The sequence below is a fragment of the Emydura macquarii genome, unplaced genomic scaffold (assembly GCF_026122565.2).
Source record: "Emydura macquarii macquarii isolate MOO-44397 ecotype Brisbane River unplaced genomic scaffold, CSIRO-AGI_Emac_v2 contig_3451, whole genome shotgun sequence".
NCBI lineage: Eukaryota > Metazoa > Chordata > Testudines > Chelidae > Emydura > Emydura macquarii.
The window spans coordinates 8,404,444-8,429,756 of NW_027133588.1; the positions used below are offsets into that span (position 1 = coordinate 8,404,444).

At 39.9% G+C, this 25,313-nt stretch overlaps 1 protein-coding gene across 2 annotated transcripts in view; it reads left to right on the forward strand.

Moving 5' to 3' along the window:
- The window catches only part of LRRC49 (leucine rich repeat containing 49), an 89,643-nt gene that overhangs the window by 7,437 nt on the left and 56,893 nt on the right, over window positions 1–25,313 (forward strand). The window contains exons 3-6 of one of the 2 annotated variants that reach the window (XM_067534694.1): window positions 1,470–1,667; window positions 3,331–3,433; window positions 6,091–6,294; window positions 20,143–20,209. In XM_067534694.1, coding sequence (XP_067390795.1) covers window positions 1,470–1,667; window positions 3,331–3,433; window positions 6,091–6,294; window positions 20,143–20,209 — 572 coding nt within the window. Of the gene's footprint in view, window positions 1–1,469; window positions 1,668–3,330; window positions 3,434–6,090; window positions 6,295–20,142; window positions 20,210–23,780; window positions 23,870–25,313 lie in introns of those variants that run through there. The other variant, XM_067534695.1, reaches the window with a different exon arrangement.

Sequence of the window (25,313 nt, forward strand, 5' to 3'; positions counted from 1 at the left end):
TGCTGGACTGCTCTGGGATTAGGAATATGTCCTTACTTTCAGGGAGAACGGACACCTCGCTCTCCTGCACCCTGCTGTTCTCCGCCACCTCCTCCTCCTCCTTGTCCATGGATTCCTCATCATTGTCCATGGACTGTGACCTAGCAGAGGTATCGATGCTGCGGGGCGGCATCATGGTGGGATCGCCATCAAGAATTTTATGCACCTCATCGTAGAAGCGTCATGTTTTGGGCGAGGAGCCAGAACGGCTGTTAGCTTCCCTGGCTTTCTGATACGACTGGCACAGCTTCTTGATCTTCACGCGGCACTGCTGAGCGTCCTTCTCGTGTCCCTTCTCCAGCATGCCCTGGGATATCTTCCCATAAATGTCCAGATTCCTTTTGCTGGCTCTGAGCTAAGCCAGAATGGACTCCTCGCCCCACAGACCGATGAGCTCTAAGACCTCTGGTTGACTCCATGCTGGAGCGTGTTTTGGCTTTGCAGTAGCCATGAGGAGTACTCCCTCCATGCTGGCAGCATAGGAAATGAAAATTCAAATCTTCCCGGGGCTTGAGGGGAGGGGACATTTCCTGGTAACGTGACCACAGTACAGCATAGCACAGCGCGAATGTCCAGAGTGGTCGCAAGGTGGCATTGTGGGATACCTCCCGGAGGCCAATAAAGTCGATTTAAGTGAAGTTGTGTCTACACTGACACTGAATCAAATTAATAAATTCTAATTAGGCACTACACACTTACAGAGATGATCTTATTAAGTCGACTTTTGCCGTGACTTAAATCGACTTAACAGTAGTGCCAGTGGAGACGCAGGTGTTCGGAGATCGACGTAAGTGACTTTATGTTGACCTCTGTCGCCAGTGTAGACCAGGCCAGAGATAGGGGTGTCTTGGGGTGTTTGTCGCTTCTACTTCTAGTTTGTCTCTTGAAAAGATTTCAAGCTGGGCACTTGGAGTCAGAGTCTGTATGGAAGGATGTTCTCTCTGGATTTTTTCATCTGTTTGAGCTTCCTTTGTTTCACTTCCTGCTTAATGACTCTGTGCTTTGCTTAATTTGCATTTAAGCAGTAAACACATGCCTTTGTTTAGCACAGACCTGTTTGCCAACTTCTGTTTGGACAGGGCTCTGGGGTTTGGAATATGTGTTGTTAACATCACACAAGAAAATCTTATAACTTCATATATAATGTTGCCACACATTTTATCAGGATGATACTGACCAGCAAATTATTCAGATGATGCCTTTACAAAGCATATTTGTATGAAGATTATTTCAGTAGTGTGTAGAGTATGAATACTGGGGTGTATTCTGTCACAGCATGTCAAGTCTTTTAAAAAGAATATAAATAAACAAAACACTCTTTAACATAATGACTTTGTAGACAAATAAATTACTGATTTCTAGGTAGCTTGTGTAGTTTATTTTAATTGCAATGAACTGCAGCTTTGTGGTAATTTTTTTTTCCCCTCTAGGAGATGGAAGATTATTGAGCCCTTTGGTGCGTAATAAGCAGGTGTATGTCCCAGTAGCAGCCAATCTGGCAGACCTTTCTGGTCTGGAATTGAAACAAGGTGCAGGCTGTCTATCAGCATTTGGGGATTCTTCTGCTCATATTCCTGCAAAATACAGAACCCAACAGGGCTGTCATAGTGCTGGTCCAAATATTTCAGGTAACTATGGAGACTAGTCTGTGTTGACAAGTAATCCATTTTTTTTTCTAATCGTCTCTCTTGTGGAAAAGTTATAGGTTACAATTTCTTATGCTTCTACAGCTGCCAATATGTGTGGCTAAACAGAAAGCACTAGCTACTGCTCCCTTATGGTTTTGTTTTATGATTTATAATAGCTTTAAATTAATAGGACATTTAAAAATATATTTCTCTTCTTCCCTAAATTTTGTATTGTCTGTATGAACCACTGTACAGCATTGTACTGTACTCTGCACAGGCTTCCTGTTAAATTTCAGATTAGTTTTTCAAGTCTTTGATCTTGAATGTATTGGCTCAAACAGCTATGGTAAAACTTATTTAATTTTCTCTTTGGTTATAGCTATTCATTATGTCCCCCTCCATGTCAATGTATCTTTTTGTTGCAATTATTATCTTACTCTCTGCATCTCCTTCCTGCAAAAAAATAAAAACAGTTAAAGTTTGGGTTGCTTCAGTAATTAGCATAAAAATTAGGGGAAAGTGCTGAAAGTGTTATGTTTAAAAACAAAAATCCGAACTAATCACAGTATCCATCAGTATGTCTAGTTTGACTTTAGGTTTGAAGCAAGAAGGAATGAACTTTCTGATGTGTCAAAGAAATTATTCTTTGTTGCTTCTTCCAAACTTCTCCCTCACCCCAACCTCAATTTAAACTTTTTAATTGTAAAGAAGGGGGAATTTTTTCTATCAACTATCGGAGTTGAGCCCCCACTCTTATGTCGGGGTACATGCATAGTGACCTGTTTCAGAAGAATATTTTTCAGTGGATGTTTCAACAAATAAGTCAGAGGTTTGCAGTCTGCTTGGTTTTTGTATGTGTTTTAATGAATGTTAAGCCCCCACATCCTCCAATTATTTAACTATAACTATAGAATCCAGAGTAGCCAATTAAATTAATATGTTGTCAAAATAACCACTCTTTTCTTTCACTACAACATAGAGAGAGATAGGGCCAATAAGGTGCTGTGAACTCCTGATCTTGTGAGGAATTCCATTCACTACTTGCTCGACTGTACCTTACAATGTTATGCTGCTTCATTTGTTGTATATTTTTAAATTAAAATATCATCATCTACACCTACATGACATGTTTCCTTCTTTAAAAATATCTAACTTCAGGCACATGTATAGGCTCAGAGTTGGGGTGAAGTAAAATAAAATTCTTCTAGTTCACCTCTGTCTCAGTTGGAGGATGTCTGCCTCACAGTTCAGATATTGGAGTTAAATGAAACCTATAACCTGATGTCTGAATGATTCCGGAGCATTCTAATACAAATAAAGGTAATTTCAGAGCAGGTTCTAAATTTACAACATACTATTAACAAGCGGTTGGTATCAAGCTATGTAAAATCAACTACATTAGTAATTACACTTTTAAAAGAGTATGTATAGTATGGTTGTAGTAACTTAGAAATAGCACAAGGGAGAACATGGGTAAACATTCATTCTAGTATAAACACTGGATAGAGTCAATTAAGTGCCATGATAGAATCGTAATGCACGTGTACCAATGCATATCTTTTAACTTTTGGCACATAGAGATATTCCACCTTTATTCTGCAGAATTAATAAAACAACTTTTAAAATTTCTAGTTCAAGTATTTTTTGTATGATTTTCTGATAGATAACACTCATTTTGGGAGCAGTTCTTCAATAACAGCATTTCCCATTCTGCATCGTACTGCTGATGAGAAAATACTGAACTCTGATAGGCTGACCCTTGAAAGGTGAGGGATGTTCTGATAAGATACATTTGAGAATGGTATAAGTATGTTGTATATATGAGAAAAATGTGGACTGCACTTCAAAAGGATTTTTTTTAACTCATGTCACCCTAGTATGACATGTACTAGTACTACAAACTTCTATGTAAAAATTAAACATAATTTATCATAACTCTGACAAATATTCCATTCATGCCTGGTCTCAGTTTCGGAGCTAACTTTTTTGTCAAGTTTGACAGATAATTTTTTGTTATATTTGAATGGACAAATATTTGCATTTTAACTCCTGCAGTTTGCTTTATAATCTGAATTCTGACATGCCAAAATCTTTAAACTAAAGACTGCCTATTTTTTTATTAATTAGTATTATTAAAGTAATGCCCAGAGAACCCAGTTAAAATTGGGCTCCCATTTTGCCACATGGTGCGCAAACAGATATGAAGACATGGTCTATGTTGTCCTCGATTACTGTGGTGGCTGAGTACCACCCACATTTTTTTTCTCACAACACTCCTCTGTTGTAGAGAAGTCTGGTTATCCTTTTTAAAGATGAGGAACCAAGGCACTGAGCGATTAAGTGAGTTACCCAAGGTCACATAGGAAGTCTACAGCAAAGCCAAAAATTAAGCCCTTATCTTCTGAGACCTAGTCCAATGCATTGACCATAACAATACCCTTCTTCCTTATAGATAATTGTTTCCCTCTAATTAAGATGCTCAAGAGATGTCCCAAAATAAAAAGCATGCATATAGATCACGATTAGCTTTGAGGCAGACAATGCAAGGAACATGGTCATGCATCCTGGACGTTGTTCTGCCATAGTAATATGCTTTGAAGTAGCTCAATAGTCTGTCTTCCTTCATTCCTTCTGAGACATTCCAGGTCCCCACTTTCCCCCCAAAATTGTTGGTGGTGTATCAGAAATGTTCTGGCTTACATTAATACTGAAACTGATTTATAATGTTTTTTGGCATCTGTAACAAGGAGCAGATACTGATGCACCAACGGGTCTGAATGCCAGATATATGTGAGGTGCAGGAACACCCGTGCTCAGGCACCAGTATACAGAGAAATATTTAGTAAAACACGTAGGAAGCTCCACAGAGAAGCCTGATTCGTGCATTGTGTATGGGTTACAAGAAAAATACTGTGCTGAAACATAGAGGGCAGGTGCTGTGGCAAATGCTGGATCTCCAGAGAAAAAAATGTGTCACAACATGAGTGAACATGTCAAAGTACGCACATGAGCTCTCCAGCTAGTGTCAAAACCCTAGGTACATATTGAAGCCAATGCTAAAAGCTAGTAGAGTGTCCTGTAACAATCTTTCATTCAACAGTCTGGAAAAAATGGTGACAAGTCACAGAAGAATTTGTGAATTTTGCAGAATCTTAATTTATATATATTTGATTAGAAGATAATTTTTTCACTTCTCTAGTGCAAGCTTGTTTTGATTCTTCCATCTCTAATAGATGCCTTATAAATGGATAGCCCAATATTTAAATTACAAAAATATTCTATCCTGCTTTTTTTTTTTTTTTTTTTTTTCATGTAAAGGGTGATAAAGTCCTGCATTGGTGATGTATAATTCTTTTAAAAGTCAAGTTCCTAACTAGTAATAAGATTAGAAAAATGATCTACACATTCAGGGTAAGACCCTGGCCCGACTGAGGTCAATGGGAATTTTGTTATTAACTTTAGCAGGACCAGGATTTCACCCTCACTTGTTAACTTGTCTATGGGGTTTTATGAATTTCTGGGCTAACATATTATGGCCATGATGTCATATCTGGCTACATAAGTATAGTGGTGTAAATTTTAGAATAATAATAAAAAAGCAAAGGTGTTAAATTTTAAATACTATAACAATATAAATCCCCTGCCTGCAAAAGTTTATATCCCAGCATGCAATGACTCCCAGTAGGATTCCTCCTGGAAGCAACTGTTGGATGGGTTGTAATCCTTTGTAACCTATTTACTTTTATGTATAGATTGGTTTTGTTTTTACTTGTCATATTGAACATGTATTATTTCATTTATTGCTTTTGTGAAGTAAAAATTTAGTAAACCAATTAATCCACCCACCCCACCAAAAAAGTAAATGGATAGTTTTTGACAAACATTAGTATAAATATGGACTGCTGATATGGTATCCAGGAAGACCTTGGCAGCCACTGGCTGTTGGAAGATAATAATGTTGTCATAAAGGAGCTGATACTGAGATGATGACTTTATAGCAACATTGCTGAATAACAAGTAAATACATGATGATTAAAAGAAAAAGTTTTAGGATACATTTTGAAGCCTCTGGTCATGTTGGTGCAAAATTTATATATTAAGTTAAGTTAGCATCCTATAGTTATACCAGTTCTTAAAATAAATGAAGTTTAACAATATAGTGCAAAGAAATGACTTTATTCTGTGTGTTCTATTATCAGAGTTGTTCAGATTTTAAAAGAACACTGAAGGAAGTAAAACAAAAATGAATATTGAAAATTGTAATGATCTCTTAGGATTCTTTGATATAATTCTCATTTGCACAATATTTTTACAAATATATTCATTCCTACTATGGAGAGTTTGTTTTATCACCTACTCTGCATTTTTAAAAAATTTATACTAATGTATTACAAAATTACTACTTGTGATCTTTCTTTTTCAGGCAAAAACTGACAGTTTGTCCAGTTATTGATGGGGAAGAGCATCTTCGCCTGTTGAACTTCCAGCATAACTTTATAACTCGGATCCAGAATATTTCTAATCTGCAGCATCTTGTTTTCTTAGATTTGTATGATAATCAGATAGAGGAAATAAGTGGGCTTTCAACTCTGAAGTCTCTACGTGTCCTCCTGTTGGGGAAGAACAGGTAAAAATAATTTGAATAGATCTATGTATTTTATTTTATGGTGTAATATCTGTATTCTTCATCATATCTGTTCTATTTAAAATTTATGGTTGTCACATAAATTATGAGAGCTACAAATTGTTTTTTTCATCTCTGTTAGGGCCAGTGTGGACTTTCTGATCCCATGGTAATGGGATTTTTCATTCTTCCAAGATGCCACAGAACTCAGCATTTTTGCTGTGGAATTTACCATTTTGTCTGTAGCCAGGTGTCAAACCACTTTTATTTCTTTGTGTGGCCAGGAACTGCCTCCTGGTGCCTCTTGCTCTCCTTACAAGAGGGCATTAATTGGATTACAGTGCATAATCCCTGCATTGTTTGATGCATCCAGGTAGTGTAGGGAGTTGGGGAACAAGAGCTGGAGTCCAGCTTGCAGCTAGGGAGTGGAGAAAGTCAGAAGTATAAGCCAAGTGGAGAATAGCACAGAAAGGAGCTCCAGAAGCTGGCTAGAGAGTCCCCATTTTCCTGGCATATATTGGAGGAAGGATTGCTGAGGCTACAGGAATGGAGTTAAAGTGCTTGGAGAGCATAGTTTAAAAAATTGTCAAAAAAATAATGACAATTTGTACATGAATAAGTATTTTTAACGATGAGATGTGCATGTTTCTGTATGAGTAAGGAAGGATGAGAATGAAAGGTATTTCATGATGGTAGAATAAATGTTTCAGTGGAATTTAAGGTTTGCTGCTTTGGAATTTGGTCCCATTGTGCCACTGTGCTTGGAGACATGAATATAGCTTTCTGATACAATGGAGTGGCTACTACACCACGTTTAAATATGGGGGCTCAGACTAGTAAATAGAGCTAAATAATTTGAATAATCCTGAGTCTGATAGTGCTTCTGGTTATACAGTTCTGTTGACGGTGTAATAAATAAGTTAAAAGTTGAAATATTAACAGTTTATATTGTAATACAGGACAATGGTTTATTGCAAGGATTGCACAAATTCAGAATATTGTTTAAGAATTTTTAGCAATTTCTGTTGATGTGCACACTTTCAGTAAAATGGTCATTTAAAAAAAAAAAAAAAAAGTAAACTAGTTTAGCTGCATAATTTTGACAACGAAGGCTGGATTAAGTTCCTAGCTCCTGAAGTTATGCGGTTACAACAGAATCTCAGCGTTCATTTAAATGTAAAAATAATTTTCTAGCCCTCTGTTTTCTGGCACTCATGGTTGTAAAGAAAAACTTGCAAATGTGACCCAAATATAGCTTGTGCAGTGACAGCTGGCTGAGTTTGCAGTTAGCCTGAAACACAAACTTTGAGAGAGGTGAGCTGCATCTCAGTGTGGTGTTAACTTCAGGACCCGCTGTTCTGGGATGGGGGAGAGCCTGAAGTGGGAGAGAGTGGGAGTCCCATGCTTCTATCCACCTTTCTGCCACAACTGCTCCAAGAGGTGACGAGGACCATAGCGTGGGGGCGGGGGCATGTGGACAAAGACACTGTGGGGCCTGTGATGTACTTGGGCTATCGGTTGCCCTAATAAAGCCCTGCTGAAAAGTGCATCTTAAACCTGAAGAAATTAACTAACACAATAGGGCTTGACACCTTTGATGCTAAATTACTAAAGCCTGAGTGGGCTAAACAATTAGTCCTAATTCGTGATATTTTATGTCCTACAGGAACACAAAGGGGTGTGCTGTGCAATGAAAGATACCTCTGTTCCTCTGTAGGGCATTACCGTTTGTTTGTTTGTTAAGAATTTTTTTTAGATCATTATGATTTGGGCACTATTTAGTAATATCTTTTAAACATCTGTTCACGTTTGCTATTGCCATTTATTGGTTATGCTCTTTGAGGAAGGGAGTATATGCCTTGGAATATGAAATATTTCATATAAAATAAGATACTCTCTAACTCTAGTATTTGTCAACTGAAGCTTTAGGATTACATATGATGTGCCTGTGGTCTTGCACGGGGCTCATACTTTTTTCTGGTTAGCTATTGCCACAAACCCAGTGTTGAACCCCTTCGGCTGACTCCCTAGATGGTGTCCCTAACCTCCATGCCATGATTGTACACTGGATCGCCACTCCTGAACAGCAGCCTTAGTGCTCAAGCCTGCAGCCCCACAGCAGCCACACCCCGAAGCCCCTGATTGGCTGGACAGACAGCATTCTCATAGGATACCTGCACTATATAAAGACCCCAGCAGGAAGAGGAAGCTGTCTGAGCAACAGGCCATTGCCTGCTGGTTGCTGCTTAGACTGCTTTGCCTTGCTACTTTTGCATAAGCTTATCTTATTGCCCTGCTGCCTTGCCTGACCCTGCTTGACTGCTCTGCTGTATCACCTGACCTGGAGTTGTCACCTCACCACCCTAACTCGCTGACCTGCCTCTTGGATTGGATTTCCTGTGACTAGTGACACTGTGAGAACACTGACCAGTGCCTTGGACTGCCTCTGATACCGATTGACCTCCCAGCTGCCTGCCACCTGCACATAATTGGCCACTGCTCTGGACTGCCACTATCTTGTTTCGGCCATTGGGCATTACAGCTATGTTGTGTGTTAATAGAGTGAAACATACATTGTATATGTGCTAAATCAGCAGACATTCAAGTATTTACTGTGCACTTCCTATTTCCAGAACCAAACCAAAACCAACCAACTAAATTGCCTGGGAGTGAAATATTGTTTTGTAGTCTGAACAATTTTGCTATAAAAAATCCTAATAGAAATCTTTAGGATGAAACTTCAGAGACCTCAACAAGTCTCTTGTGTATCAGGTTAAGGCCATAAAGATATTAAATATATTATTTCATAAATAAATAGGAAATTTTACCTATGTATTCAAAATAGCATTTATACAATATGCTTTGAAAAACCTAAAATTACTTCAGGATATAATTAATCCTCAAAGATCTCTAGAGTTCACAGTTTTAAGTTTAGGTTAATATTCACCAGTAAAATGTGTTGTAGGGGTAAAGCAGGATTAAGTGAGCCTATCTTTCAACTTGCATTTGGGCCTTTTTCCTTCTTGATGTTGCTAGCTATAATTTCTGATACACTATTCATAATACTTACACACAGCTGAAGGGTGCTTGTCTGTGCAGAACACTGAAATTAAAAGTGTTCCTGTATTGTAGGATATATATGTTAACACTTCTGATTGTCACTCCCTATTCTGCCTGGAAATTTAAGAGACAGTAGAGGCCTTTAATTAGGAAATGAGTAGGACTTCTAAATCATGGTAAGGGGAGGGGCTTGCAGAGAGAGGCAGGGAACAGAGAAAAGGTTAAAGGGATGCTTTAAACATAACTCACAGGAACAATATCCCATAGGAAACATGGGCCATAACAAACCTCACAACCTTCCACTCCAGGTGCAAAGCACATTTCTTTGCCTTATACACAGCAACATGTATATTTAATGCTCCCCTTCCCCTACCTTAAACCCTATGAAAACAAGAAACCCCACATGTTGCTGGTCCTGGGAAAAGGATGAAAGAACAAATACATGACAGATATGTACTCGTGTTGCTTAATCCACTACTGGAAAATGCTCAGACGCTACAGTGATGAGCTTGATATAAGATATAAGAATAGAATAGATATAGATGGGCAGAAAGTCAACCTTTAAATCAAGGGAAAGCGATATGGCAGATGTAAGTGAAGAATGTGGCAAGAGAAATGGAGTAGGAAAAACAAATGGGGTGAAAGAAAAAACAGAATGGAGAAGACAAGTAGCAGATAAAAGTATATTCCCATGGCATATCCATTATGAGGATTTTCCACTTTCCTCTGAAGAATCTGGTATTTGGTACTGGCCTACTTGGACCTTTGTTCTGATCTAATATGGCAATTCCTGTGTTCCTAAGTAGGATGAGCCAGAAACAAAAAGAAAAGACACAGAAAGAGAGATGCTGAAAAATAAAGAGGGAGACCTCAAAATTAAAGGCAACCATGGAAAAGTGCACTACATTTTATAGAGACTGAAAATTGGGGAAAGAAGTGTCTAGAACAATTCAATGCAAGATCACAAATGACAAACATCAGGGGAAAAAGGACCAAGAATAAGATAGTGGCGAGGGTGGGGAATAAATGAGAACGAGGCATTCAGGACTATGATTGATTATAAATCGGAAAGATGTATTTGATTACTTTAAAAAAAAATCTTTATCTTGACAAAATTTCAGGTTCTAGTAAAAACAGTCAAAACCCTAGGCTTGCTAGGGAAGTCTGAGTTCTGTGTTTTTGTTTTTTAGTTTCTCCTAAATCCTTGGCCACCTCCATGCTACCATCTAATGTTTTTTACATTTGGGAACTGCTGACATCTGTCCATCGGGAACAGTTGGGAACAATTCTTTAAGCTCCTTTCTGATTCCTAAAGTTCTCTCTCCCCTTTCTCCCTTCAACTCAAATCAAATCCCTGTTTCTCCTATGACAGGGATTCTTTTTCATTTTACTGATGAGGGTGGAATCTAGATAAATATAAATTGATTTAGTTTGAAAGGAATGAAAATAGAGAAGAAGGGCCTTGGGTTATAAGCCATCAGGCACCATTCCAGGGAGTTTCCATGGAAACCCTCATTTAAATACAGGTGTCTTATCTATCTCCCCCTCATCTTCCCTTAGTGGTTTTGAAAAAATTCAGAAAAACTCATAGGAGCAACAAATTTAACCCTTTTCTTTCTGGAACTGGAGCAGTTGTTTCTACAAGCAGAAGACCTTCAAAGGTGTTATGAATACATTCATGTGTACACCAATTAAAAGGAGGTTTTTTACTTGTTGATACTTGGTTGAGCTATTTTATGTTTTATTTGTAAGTTCATTTTAAAATCTCACTGGGGCAAATTCATCCTTGATATAATTCAACAAAGATGATGGACTTAGACCATAAACAATAAGTCTGGCCCATCCTTGTTAGGCATCAGGTTTTATATTTTTTTCTTAAAAACTTATTTAATTTTGCAACAGTGGTAATAGTAATACCCACAATCAGGATATCAAATGTGATGAAACAATCTGTCCAAAGTACAGCACTTTTTCTAAGAATATTACATTGACAAAAAAAATGATATTGAAATCCAGGTACACAAAATACAAAAATTAAAACTTAATGTAAACAAAAATTAGAATCCTGCCCCAAATATTTTGAAACAACCAAAAATTAGGCAAGCTGTCTGCACATTAATTGTTATGAATGCAGAAGAGAAGAATGAGGGGGGATTTGATAGCAGCCTTTACCTGAAAGGGGGTTCCAGGGAGGATGGAGCTAGGCTGTTCTCGGTGGTGGCAGATGACAGAACAAGGAGCAATGGTCTCAAGTTGCAGTTGGGGAGGTGTAGGTTGGACATTAGGAAAAAGTTTTTCATTAGGAGGGTGGTGAAGCACTGGAATGGGTTACCTGGGGAGGTGCTGGAATCTCCATCTTTGGAGGTTTTTAAGCTGCGGCTTGACAAAGCCCTGGCTGGGATTATTTAGCTGAGGTTAGTCCTGCTTTGAGCAGGGGGTTGGACTAGATGACCTCCTGAGGTCCCTTCCAACTCTATGATTCTATGATTTATGTATTTTGGAGCAACATAATAGAGCTTATCTATTGGCTAAAATTATGATAATTGCCATTTTTACTAAGAATAATAGTTTTTTAAAAAAAGTCCAAAGGTTTTGTCTTGAGAGTGAGTCCTCCATTTGTTTGCATTAATTCAAGAATGGAAGTCATCTGTTTAATAATAATCTATTCATTGCCTGTAACATCAGTTAGTCATTTCCATAACAATTGTATCTCATGCTTCAGTCAACCAAAATGAGGTTGAGAGCTTCTCCTCCTCCTCCTCCTCTCTCCGCTCCCCTTCCCCAAATAAGGCCATCATGCTAAGGGGAGAGGTTGCCTTTCCTTCTCTGTTGCTATTTTCTCACTAGGGTTTTTTCAACTTCAGGTTCCCAGGGAAACTGAACCTTGTACATTTTTTTTTTTTAAACAAGAGGTTACTTCCAGCCAGAAAGCTTGAGGAAACAATATAGTCCCACTAAGCACATAAGTGTTCCACTTTTCCCACATTCATACTAATGTTTATTATATATTGTTCTACTTATTCTTTTCTTTTAATATTAAGATGGGCCAGAACCTGAACTATGTTTCAGTAGCCATCCTCAGCTAAAAAAAGGACCATAACTTGAACCATCCTGGTTTTCATTTCTTTTTACAAAAGACATAACTGAAGAAGGTTCTGTAAAACCAAAGCTATTCTATTTTTGTAGAATTAACTTTCCATTCTTGCTTCTTCTCCAGGTGTCCACTCTGGTCTTTAAAATAAATTTGCAGAAAGCCAGTTTAGGCTCTAACATGCTCGGAGCATTGGCCATTTCCTTCCTAAATACCCGTTGGATGCACATTCCTCCATCAAGTTCTTTTCCATTTTTTCCAGCTGTTGGCTTTCTGAACACTTTGTATTTGCTTTAGTATTGTTCAGCATTTTCCTGTGTATTCAGCTTTTGTAGGAATACTTTGGGTCATGTCTATATGTACGATGCCGCAGTGGCACAGCTGTACCGATGTAGCTGCAATGTAACTGATGAAGTTGCTCTATGCTGTTCTTCTGTTGGCATAAAAAAACTCATCTTTGAGAGCAGCAGAAACTATGTTGTTGAGGAAGCTCTCCCCTGACATAGTGTTGTGCATATGAGCGCTTATGTCAGTGTAATTTAGGTCACTCAGGGGGTTGGTTTATTCACACCACTGAGCGACATAAGTTATACCAGCATAGGCTGTAGTGTAGACATAGCCTCAGTCTTAATTTTGTTAGGTTTTTTTATTTTTAAGGAGTTAAAGCTGATCTTGCCAAAACCAGCATGTGATGTTGTCATAATAGATTTCTTCCCAGCCAGCACACTACCCTTTTTCAGTGCTTCCCTTCCACTTTTTTGGAAAAAAGGTTTTATTTGGATCTTTTCTTTCTGAACCGGAATTCTTTAAACAGATCAGTATTAATTTTTTTCTCAGTGTCTAGGCCTGAGGAAATGTTTTCTCTAGTTATTGCTGGAAGCTAAGCTACAGAACAGGCTAATGTGTGCCTCAAACTTTGCTGCAGCAAGGTGGTAGTCACAGGTGAATTTAGCCACTTCTAATCTCACACCATCCATTTCCTGTGATCAAGCTTTCCTTTTTTTTCTTTTAACCTGCCTACCAGTTCATCACATTAGAGAAGTATATGTTGAAGACATTACAGAAGGTATACATGCTTCAATTCTTACAGCCATCTTTTTCTGCTGTGCATTTCGTAAAACTCTTTTTTACATGAAACGTTTATCAATATTTCCATAAGTTTCCTGCTTTAATTTTACAAATGAGCCTATGTAATCTTGTCATTGAAGATTGTCTCTAAAAGTAGTTATAATATTTTGCACATTTCTCTGCTATAGATGAAGGCCTTTGTCTTTCTGCACATAAAGTAGACTGTTAAATAGTCCGTTCCAGCCTGTTTAAATATTTCCTTCAAGTAGTTCATCTTTAGATGGGAAGATTTTTCCACTGGTTCACTGATTCTGCTGTAGTGGTTGGAAATATAACTAGCAAGTAACATAACTTTACAAAAATATAGACCAAATCCTGCAATCTTTACTCATAGGAGTACTCCTATTTAGTCAATAGGCGTGGCTCTGGATTTGTTCAGGTCATTCATATCAACCATATCCAGCAAAAGACTGTACTTGATCACTTGCATTGGAAGAATCATTAAGCAAATTTTAGGTGGTTTATCCACATGATTACCAAGGAAGTGTTTTCTAATTTAAAAACACCCTAAGGAGTTGTCAGAATGTGTTGTATTATTCCTGTTCCTTTGGGGGCCCTCGCTTTTTGCCTTGTAACATTAAATATTTTATTTATGAATTTTAAGCACGATGCTTATTACTACATAAAGCAATAATTTTACGGGTGCTATAAAAGGTCAAAGTTTCCAAATAGTAATAACATCAGAGTGCTGGGAATAGTATGCTGTATATAAAAGTTCTGGTTTGGAGACAGCTACTGAAGAGTTGAATTTTGATAAATGACTAGAAAGAAAACCTTTTTGTTCTCACCTTGTTCTAGTTTTTCTAGTTTGTTCTTAACATATGGGGTGTTTAATACAGTCTGCCAGTAGGTGATGCTGTTGGCTACATAATAATGTATAGTGACAAGGTTGGAATTTCAGCAAATGAACTAGAACAGGAAAGCAGTAAAATAGTGGAACTCCTTAGGGTTCTGAGTTAAGTCTTGACTAGGAGTGGAATGTGCTTGAGACGAGATGTTGCCAACCACAGAAATCATCTCCCTTTATTTTTGCTTTGACATCTGTATTACTTAGAAGAAGCCCAGTGTGTTTCAGTCTAATATTCTCAGTGTTTTTCTTGCTAGAATCTCCCTTCCTACAAACTCTCAAAAGCCTGCATCACTATTGGTTTCCTTTTATCTGGCAGGGCTGGGATCAGCTCTTAGCCAGTAGTGTTCCACTTCAGCCAGTGGGGTTTTCAATGAAGCAAATATTTTCTTTCCAATTCCCCCTCCTCTGGGACTGAGGCATGTTGGTTCTGTATTACTGTTGACAGTCAGGAAGGAAGGCAAGAGCATAGGTCCCAGACTTTCATCCCGTTCCTCCATTGTGGCATTGTGCTGCACTGCAGTTAGACCAACCGGCTAGCTCTAGTTCCAGTTAATAGTATACTTCATGTTTTTTATATCATTGACATCATTTGTCAATAAGCGGTAACATAGAGTAAAAATGATACAAATACATCTTAGATTTAAAATTACTCTAAAATTAAGTACTCTCTCTTTTATATGCCATTTGCTAAAATTGCAGTTTTAGGATGTTTCTGTAATACAGTAAGTAGTTAATGCACTTAGGCTATGACTACACTGCCAAGGGAAGTCGACTTTCTTTAATTCGACTTTCAGCAGCTGATTTTTAGAAATTGCATCAGCATGTACACACTACGCTGTTTGCGCTGGTCTCTTGTGTTTACACTGACCAGCCTTAATTCGAATTTCAAAGCAGTGCAGTGTGGGTAGCTATCCCACAGTGCAACTAGCCATGGTGGCTGTTGGGACGAGTGTCATCGTCCCATGATGCAATGCTGCTTCCCCCACCCTTCTCCCCCTCTCAAACAATGGGACGCACATCTCTATCTTAGCGCCTGCCCACCTAGCAACTGAATACATAAACTGCAAGGGGTACTTTTCCATGGTCCTGCAGGGGCTTGTGGATCACAGGGGTCGTTTCACAGACAACTATGTGGGGTGGTCTGGGAAGGTGCATGACGCTCGTGTATTTCATAACTCGGGGCTGTTCTCTAAGATGCAGGTGGGCACTTTCTTCCCTGACCAAAAAATTCACATCGGGGGTGTGGAAATGCCAGTAGTGATCCTGGGGGATCCTGCTTATCCATTGCTCCCTTGGCTAATGAAACCGTACACTGGTCAGCATGACACTGACAAGGAGTGTTTTAATAAGAGGTTAAGCAGTTGCAGAATGGTTGTAGAATGTGTCTTTGGTCGTTTAAAGGGTAGATGGAGGAGTCTCCTCACTAGGCTGAACATGAGTGAGAAGTACCTCCCTTCGGTGATATTTGCGTGCTGTGTTCTTCATGATGTGTGTGAAGCGAAGGGTGAGCGGTTCCCCAGGGTTGGGCTGTGGAGGCAGAAAGACTGGCCGCCAATTATGAGCAGTCAGATGCCAGCACTACGCTGAGAGCTAACCGTGAAAACCAGGTTCTGCAATGAGATGCAGGACTGATTTCTGTTCCTGAATGTTGTTTGCCTTTGCTGAAACCTCCCCCCCCCCCCATCGATATCTGTGCCCGCCAAATCCCTCCTGAACAAGATACGATTTAATAAAGATACATGTTGAAATGATGCAAAACTTTATTTCTTAACATTCAAGTAATGGGGGAAGGGGGGGAGTGTTCATTCACTGTCTCAAAGGGTAATGTGGTAGCTTGCTGGCCAGCTATCAGTGTGTCCGCCACTGCTTTCTGCTCGCCTCCACCAGGGTGGAGGCGAGCACGTACTGCAGCCTGGCCATTCTCCTCTGAGATCTCTTTTGGGAGGGGGAGGAGGGAAGGGTGGCAAAGCCCTCGGTTGAGGAGCATTATGGAGGAGGGGCTGCAGTGGGACTCTGTCTTGCCCCCGCTTCTCCTGAAGCTCCATAAACTGCCGGAGCATGTCTGCCTGGTCCTGCATGATTCGCAGCATTTCCTGCGTGGTACTGTGATCATGCTCCATCATTTCTCAGCGATTCTCCCTGTCCATGTCCATAGTCTGGGACAAGGTCAGCCACCATCCTCTGAGCTTGGTCTCTGCAGCTGCTGAGACATTCATGAGCTTGCCAAACATGTCATCTCTGCTTTTTTTTTTCTTTTTTTTCTTCTTTCTAATCTGAGACAGTCTTTCCGCAGCATTTGTTAAGGGTCGGTCCAGTGCTGAGGTGTCTACAGAATGAAAGAAAAATAACAAGGTAGCCATTGTTAGCATAGTGAAGAAAATGATACAAATGTAACAATTTAGATAATGATCCCTGCTACAATGTAGACAATAATCGCCATGCAGTGCACAGGGTGAACACAGAGCCTCATTCCATTCCTGATGTCCCAGAACGGACTGCTCGCTATGCCATTTCAGAGAGGATCTGAGGACAACATGGTGTGGTGGTGGTGGGGGCGGGAGGGGAAGGCAAGCTCTGCTTGTATTTTAAACCGTTACAGAGAGGAAGTGTGGATATTGTGTGTGTGTGGGGGGGAGGGTATGTTTAAAACACAGATTTGCTGGACGCAACGGGGTATCAACAGTGTTCCGCCATGATACAGGCTTCCTTGATTGCAGCGAAGTATCCTACCATGGAGGGAGGAACAAGGCAGCCCTCTCCTGAAATGTTTTGTGAAGGGTAACAGATTACATACATGAAGGTTTCTGTGAGATATCAACTGATGATAAACGTAGCATTTCTCATCACATAAAAAAACTGTTCCTTGGGTAACCTCACACTACAGTCACCGAAACTCCTGAGATCCCCTTCATGCCTTCCCCCCCAGTGTAAAGGGACAGAAATTCTAAGAAGAAAAAAAACTCACCAGATGTGCCTTCCTCAGGATCATTTGTGCTGTCTTGTGTGCTGGTGGACTGCTCGGGGGTCAGGAATAAGTTATGACTTTCTGGGAGAATGAACACCCTGCTCTCCTGCACCCTGCTCTCCTCAGCCTCTTCCTCCTCCTCGTCCACGGAGTCCTTATCATTGATCGTGGTCTGTGACGTAGCAGAGGTATTGATGCTGCGGGGCAGCACTGTGGTGGGATCACCACCGAGAATTGCATGCATCTCATCATAGAAGCGGCATGTTTTGGGCGAGGAGCCAGAACGGCTGTTAGCTTCCCTGGCTTTCTGATACGACTGGCTCAGCTCCTTGATCTTCACGTGGCACTGCTGAGCGTCCTTCTCGTGTCCCTTCTCCAGCATGCCCTGGGATATCTTCCCATAAATGTCCAGATTCCTTTTGCTGTCTCTGAGCTAAGCCGGAACAGATCAATGAGATGTAAGATCTCTGGTGGACTCCATGCTGTAACGCGTTTGGGCTTTGCAGTTGCCATGCGGTGTACAGTGACAAAGCTCTCTCCATGCTGGCAGCACAGGAAATGAAAATTCAAATCTTTCTGGGGCTTGAGGGTAGGGGACTTTTCCTGCTAGCGTGACCAGTGAACAGCACAGCGCGACTGTCCAAAGCAGTCAAAACAAGGCATTGTGGGATACATTCTGGAGGTCAATTAATTCGATTTAAGTGAAGTTGTCTACACTGACACTAAATCAATTTAACAAATTCGAATTAAGCACTACGCCACTTGCAGAGGTGATCTTAAGTCGATTTTAGAGACACCTTAATTCGAATTAACAGTGGTGCCAGTGTAGACACAGGTGTAAGAAAGTCGACTTAAGTGACTTTAAGTCAACCTAAGTTGCCAGGGTAGACCAGGCCTTAGTTAGTGTCTTAAGGCTGAATTAGGATGTGGATTTTGAATTGTTGCTTAAAGTCTCATTATATTCTAGAGCAGACTAAGCAACAGGTTCTTTAGTGGCAAAACCAAGGGTGAAAGTGAATATGTTTTTAAAGTTTAAAGAGAGAATATATTTGCTCAAAGTAGGCAAGATACAAAAATTTGGCACTAACTGTACGGTTAAGTAATTTTGGTTTGGGGAGTATTGTTCGTCTGATGTCTGGATCTAGTGTGTTCTATCAGGTATTATATTGGTAATGGGTGAGTTGAGGCATGAGGCTGGAGATTGTTATATAGCAATTATAACAAAGGAGAAAGAAGCACTTAAAATCTGGCAGAACAAGAGCTCATAGAAAATGAAAAGGGGGGCGGATTAAAAAAACCCCAACCTATTGTGGCAATAGAAGGAAGATTAGGATGTGTAGATGGTAAACCAAGGGGAGAAAGGAAATGGTATGCAAGTTAGCAAATTAGCCTTTGTTCTCATATCACCCGCTGTGAAATGGATATGGATGTAAGCTGTTCACTTTCAAAGTGGTGTAAAATAAGTTGGTGCACCAGTCTCTTTTGATATACTGGTAAACGCAGACCTGCTATTATAATGGAAGATCCATTTCCTAGGGCCTTTACTATATGTGCAGAGGCTGTTTCACAACAAAGTGCGTGATTTGGGTAAACTTTATCTTTGATGCAACAGATTCAGATATTATTTTAGAATTGCAGAATTATAGGTAAATGGAACATTCTCAAAGAATTCCAACAGATATAGTTGATTTTTAATGACTGCAAAAAGGTGTACAGGACCTTTAAGATTTTAGAGCTAGGCCAGCAATATTCTCTTCCAAGAACAGTACTTCTGGAATAGAAAAGTAGTCATTTAAGGAAAGGAAGTGGCATCAGGAAAGCAGTCTGGGGCTTGGGAAAAAGAACCCATGCTCTTAAATGCTTTTAAATCCCCCCTTGATGCTCCTCATTCCAGCCTTAGACAGTTGGACACCACACTGCATCACCTAAAGCAAAGGGTCTCCTGAGAGCTCAGATACCTTTTAAATTGGTTACACGATTGACTAGTTTCACTCTAGTTCACACACATTATAATATATTCATTTAAAATTAAAACAAAAAATAATTTTCAGGGAAAATGCAATTCTGCTTTGTGGGAAGAGCTTATATAAAGTCCTAACTTAAACAAAATCTGTTCTTTTGGTATTATTTTAGATTGTTGGCAAGAAAGTGTCCTGTTGAGTGAAAAATCAGACCTATACTGCATATGTATTCCCATGCTGAATGCTTGACAGACAGCCACAGGTTAATACATGGTTACAGGCCACAATCAGGGGAGAAAGTGTCTCAGAAACCTGTACCAGTGGCACTCAGTGACCATCTTTTGTTATAATTATCTTGATTTACTAATTGACTAGTATCCCCCAGAATAACTATTAAATGCAGTTTGAATTCCTGTTAAGTGATTTGGTTCTGATGGTGACCACTTGGCAGTGTCGTTTCTAACTTCCTAAAACAGTATTCCTCAGTTCATCACAACAGACATTGGTACATAGCATCTTTCCCGAAGAAATAATTTTTTCCTCTTTCCGCAGTGGCAGAAGCGTCCCTGGTATTATGACTTTAGCCTTTACTCAACACCTATATCATTAGGTTCCGAAAATGTTTTGAACGGGAATGGGTTATATAGAAAAATTTACTCATTTTGGTTGGTTGACAGTTATCCTCTTGTTTTGTTACACTTGGTAGGAATAGATGATAGGTTAAATGTTTTTGTAGAAGAAATGTGAAAATAATTTAAAATGGAAAATAATTTTTGTCAACCTTTAAATGTTTCAGAATAAAGAAAATCTCAAATCTAGAGAACTTGCAAAATCTTGATGTTTTGGATCTTCATGGAAATCAGGTACTGTACAGTAAGTACATCTATTTTAAAGCACTTGCAAATAAAACCAGTTTAGACATGTTGCATCTCCTATGTGTTTTCCAGTAGTTTTGCTTTTATGAAGGAAATGTAATAGTTTTACAACTGCTTTCATTAGTGAGTTCACAGAGATCTAAATTAATCAAAGATAGCATGATATTATTTTGGATCTTGGTCTCCAGTTTCTTGTATTTACAGAAGTTTTTGAAAAGTAAAAATTAAACATACTAAATATACATACAACTAAAGATAACAGGATCAGTTCAGTTAGAGCTACAACATACACATCTAACACAACATAGCTGTGATGTAGCTAAAATAATATGCAGTCATTTTATGGTAGAAGAATTAAAATAGTTATAGTAACCAATGAAGTATTGCATATACTATATCTTCATTTTAGGAATGACCCATTGCATAAAGTACAGTAATTCAAATCTATACAGCGAATAATCCATGGAGGCAGTATTGTCTGTGATTAGTGCAGTGGCTTGAACTCTGGGAAACTCAGGATATGTTCCCAAGTTTGCCAAGAATTTACAATATGACTTGGGCAAATCACTTAACCTATGAAGAATGCATCAGTTTCCCTTCCTCTAAAATAGAGATATGTAATCATCTTTGTAGATTGCTTTTATTTACTCTGATGAAGAGGCTGTCTAAGTACAAAGTATTATTATAATAGATATGTTTGAGAGAGAGGAAGGGGAACTGTAATGTTCTCAGTACTTTCTGATGTATCCAGTCATCATTAGCATATACGCAACTTGCCCAGACATTTAAAGGCGTCCTCATCAGCCAGGTGGCGAGCTGGTAGCCCACCATCAAGATAAGTCAGTGGGCACTCAGTGATATGTGATGTAGTCTGAAGTTAACCGCAGCTGCATTGCGGATCATTAGAAGAACCCCATTGAAAGAGATTGGCCGCACAGTTGCCCTGTCCTGTTTGAAATCTGTTCTGAGATGCCACAGGTGCCTTGGAAGATCAAAACCTGATAGACAGATGGTTGAATCAGTGACAAGAGAGTGATTAATGACTGTCATTATTGACCACTCATTGTGCCAAGCAGATTCCACCCTCATATCCGCTCTTAGCATGACCATAAAGGGCGTCTAGAAGACAGGCGAACTGGTGGGTGGTTGAAGAGGTCTGCGTACAACGGCAGGTTGCTGTTCTCACTGATCTTGACCAACAGCGTGACAGAGGCCTTCTCATGGTAAATGTGGGGCAGTGCTATGTTACTAAGTATTGGTATTCATGGCAACAGAGTTGCCCATAAAGTCCTGGTAATATGCATAGCTTTGTTGAGCTCTGCATCAACCAGCCTCTTGTGAGACGAGTGATACCAGACAGGAGCACAATATCCTGCTGTTGGATAGCAGAGGGCAAGGGCTGATGTTCTAAGCGTCCAGGCGCTCACACCCCAGGTTGAACCAGCCAATTTTCTGAGCAGGTTGTTTGAGTGCTGACTTTGGCTGCCATCTTCCTCAAGTGATTGTGGTATGTTAATGACCTATGCAGCGTCACACCGAGGTAAACCAGGTTTGGCTCATGCTGCAGATGTTGATGTATGCAGTGGAAAAGTGTGTAAGGATAATAGTCAGATAGAGTATTCTTCTGGAAAATGTAAAACGTGATATAAAATGTTTAGATAGCTGAGCTATTTAAAATAACCTGTGGTTATCCTGAATATGTAAAATCGATGTGTGAATACTCTGGATTCCAGATCTGACAAGGCTCTATACTGACATTGCTCCTTATTGTGTTACTTCTGCACTTCTTAGAGTGGGGAATGGAAATACCTTCATAAAAATTTTAATGAACAATTTGCATATGTGAAAACATAGTTGTTGCTTTGAATTAGCTTTTTTTTTATCCAGCTTTTAGGGGTAGTAGTATGTGCTCAGATACATTGTGATGGGGGCAGTATAAAAACATAGGCAATATCTGCTTTTAGAGAGGGACTATGGAGAGGGATTTTTAGGGGATGGTGCATTTTGTGAATGACCAGTTACACATCCATCTCATTACTTGTATGTACCATTATATACTTGCAGTAAATGCACATGCAAGTTAGGCATGCAAATGCACACTTTTTTTTGTGTGTGTGTGGATGCAAATACATGTACACTTTCTTGAAACTTTGGGTCTAGAGTTATAGCCTAAGCTTTGATACAAAGAATTGGGCAGGCACAAGTTATTATAAGCAAAAATGGAAATTTGATCAGGTGAAAATTACTAATGAAAGTGTATTTTAAAAAAATCAACCAATAATACACAACTCTTTCAAATGTTTTTAGGATCAGATTCTTTCCTCATATATATTTGTGGAACTCCCTTTGACCTGCCTGGGACTTCAGTAAGAGATGTGCACATGGTGCCTGATCCTGCTGCTGTCACATGAAATCCATGTAGCTGTGGGCCAATTTTGGCTCACAGTATGCAAGTCACTGGCTTGTACCAGGATTTGGAATACTTTCTGTTGCTGCGCAGGTGATATATACTGGAAAAATCGAAATGGAAGAGGTTAATGAATGTTACTTTTCTATTTGGAAAGGGCTAAGAATGTCAATGTGAGGCATGTACTGTACATGGTTGGGAGCTACAAATGGAATATTTAGCTTGCTGCTTTGTTTTGCAAGGGCAAGATATTTCTCATTGAATAGACAGCATGCAAAGTATAAAACTATATTACATTAATGAATTACATCTCCCTGCCTACATCCTCTGAGGATAGGTGAGGTCTGATACTAAGTCACAATAATTTTTTAGAAACGCTTTTGCCAATTTCACAAGGAAGCTATACATTTAAAAAGACCGTGTTATCCGTATTTCTTTAATTTTGTATAAATGTACACAGAATAAATCAACGGATGCTTTTAAAACAAAAATGTTTACGATTATATAAACCATTATGTAAGATAATAGGCAGATGTGCTATAACATGAAAAAAGTTACATTCTTCTTCGAGGAGTGTACCTGTGGATGCTCCACTTTAGGTGTCTGAGCACCCTGCGTGTGAGATCGGAGATTTATAGTAGCAGTGCCTGGTTGGGTCGTACATGCGCTGTTGCCATCTCATGCTGTTTTTGGCGGTTACGTAGTGCTGTGCAACCAATTATCCCTCAGTTCCTTCTCAACTGGCTTTGGCTTGAGTCAGAGCTCACAGCAGCACCCTTTTTCTTAGATAGTTAGTACTTAATAGTTAGTTGTTCTCGTTAGAAACCTAGTAAATCCTTATTTTCTTTCCTTGTTTTCCCTATATTTAAAAAAAAATTATTTTCATCCTATTTACCTGGAGTTTTTCCCTGTTTCTTCCTATAGTTAGCAAATAGAAGACTAGGCATTTACACGACAGACAAAACCCCAGGAATGCCTGGTTCCCCAGGGTTCAAGTGGTGCCTAACCTGCAGGCTTTCCATTCCACTTTCAGATGGTCACTCGAAGTGTGTCTGTTGCCTGGGGGAATCACACATCCCTCAGAAGTGCTCTCATTGCCACAGTTTGAAGGCGAGAGCAAGGAAGGCTAGAGACCTTCAGTTGAAACTTCTTCTAATGAAGAAATCACTGCGACACGCATTGGAGCCTTAACTAGGCTCTTCTCTGAGCCAACCGTCACCCTCGGCAGCCTCTGACAGAAGGTTAGTCACAAAAACAACTACCAAGGAGTCTGGTCAAAAAAATACCACCAAAAAGCGCTCTGCAAGCTCACCTGAGAGGGAATCATCAAAGAAAAAGCATCCCTCAGCCACAGAAATCACTTTGGTACCGACGGCACCGAGCGCTTCAGACTCCAAGAGTTCAGTGCCGTCAGGTACTTCAAGTACCCATAGAGCTACAGACCCTAAGAGGCGAGCTCGGACAGAGGTATTAAGGGCAAGGAAAAGCACACAGCCCCGGTACCCACGGAGCTGAAAAGACAGCCGGCACCAACCACTTCAACAGCGCGCCAGCCTATGCCGCTGCCTGTGGTACCAGTTAAACCTTTGGCACTGACGGCAACAATACCTATACCAGCTGCAACAGTGCCGGTACCGACTTTCTCGGCACCACATCAGTTTCTCAGGCAGGGAGATCTGGTAGCCCCAGCAACTCCTTTTCAGTACCGACGTTACACCAGCACATTTGGTACATTATTAGAACCACATTATTAGAGCACCCACAGCAGGCCTGCTACTATCCAGTGATGATGAGGAGGAAGAAGGTCAAGTACATTCACCTCGCCACTCCTCCCCTGTGCATTCTCCCAGAGTGGGACTGTCTCATGACCCAACATCTCAAACACCCAATTGGTATGGACAACCGTGGGTGCCACCTCCTATGCCATTTCCACCTCAGTGGCAATATTGGGACCCTTGGGCCATGTACAGGACCCAACACTCAAGGACCCTAAGCCCATCAAGGTCAAGAGTACCACATTCTACCATGACAACAATGGCTCCACCTCCCTCTGAACCACACGAGGAAGTAGCTGAGGACTCTGATGTAGCATCTGATCATGAGGACACTTCTCCAGAATTATTGTAATCTTCTCCAGATGAAACTATAATGCCTCCATCACCCACTACTGGTGATGATTTCAAACAGTTCCAGGACTTCTTCAAAAGGGTGTCAGAGGCTCTCAAAATATCCCTGGAAGAGGTACCTGAAGCACATCACAAATTGTGCAATATATTACAAACTGCTGCATCCTCTAAGATTGCATTACCCATTAATGATGCAATTATGGAACCTGCGAAAACCATATGGCAGACACCTGCCATGGCACCACCTTTATGTAAATGCTCAGATAAAAAATACTATGTCCCTTCTAAGGATAACGAGTTCTTGTTTTCCCATCCTGTACTGAACTCTTTGGTAGTACAGGCTGTGAATCAGAGAGGTAAACAACACCACAGCAGAGCAACACACCTTACGATAAGGACTGGAAGAGACTAGATCTCTTCGGATACAAGGCGTACTCGTCCACTATACTTCGATTCCGAATAGTCAATTATGAGGTGGTGTTGTCAGAATATTCCCACACAATTTTTTCTAAACTGGCAACTTTTATTGATAATTTACCAGAGGAGAAGAGAGAACAAT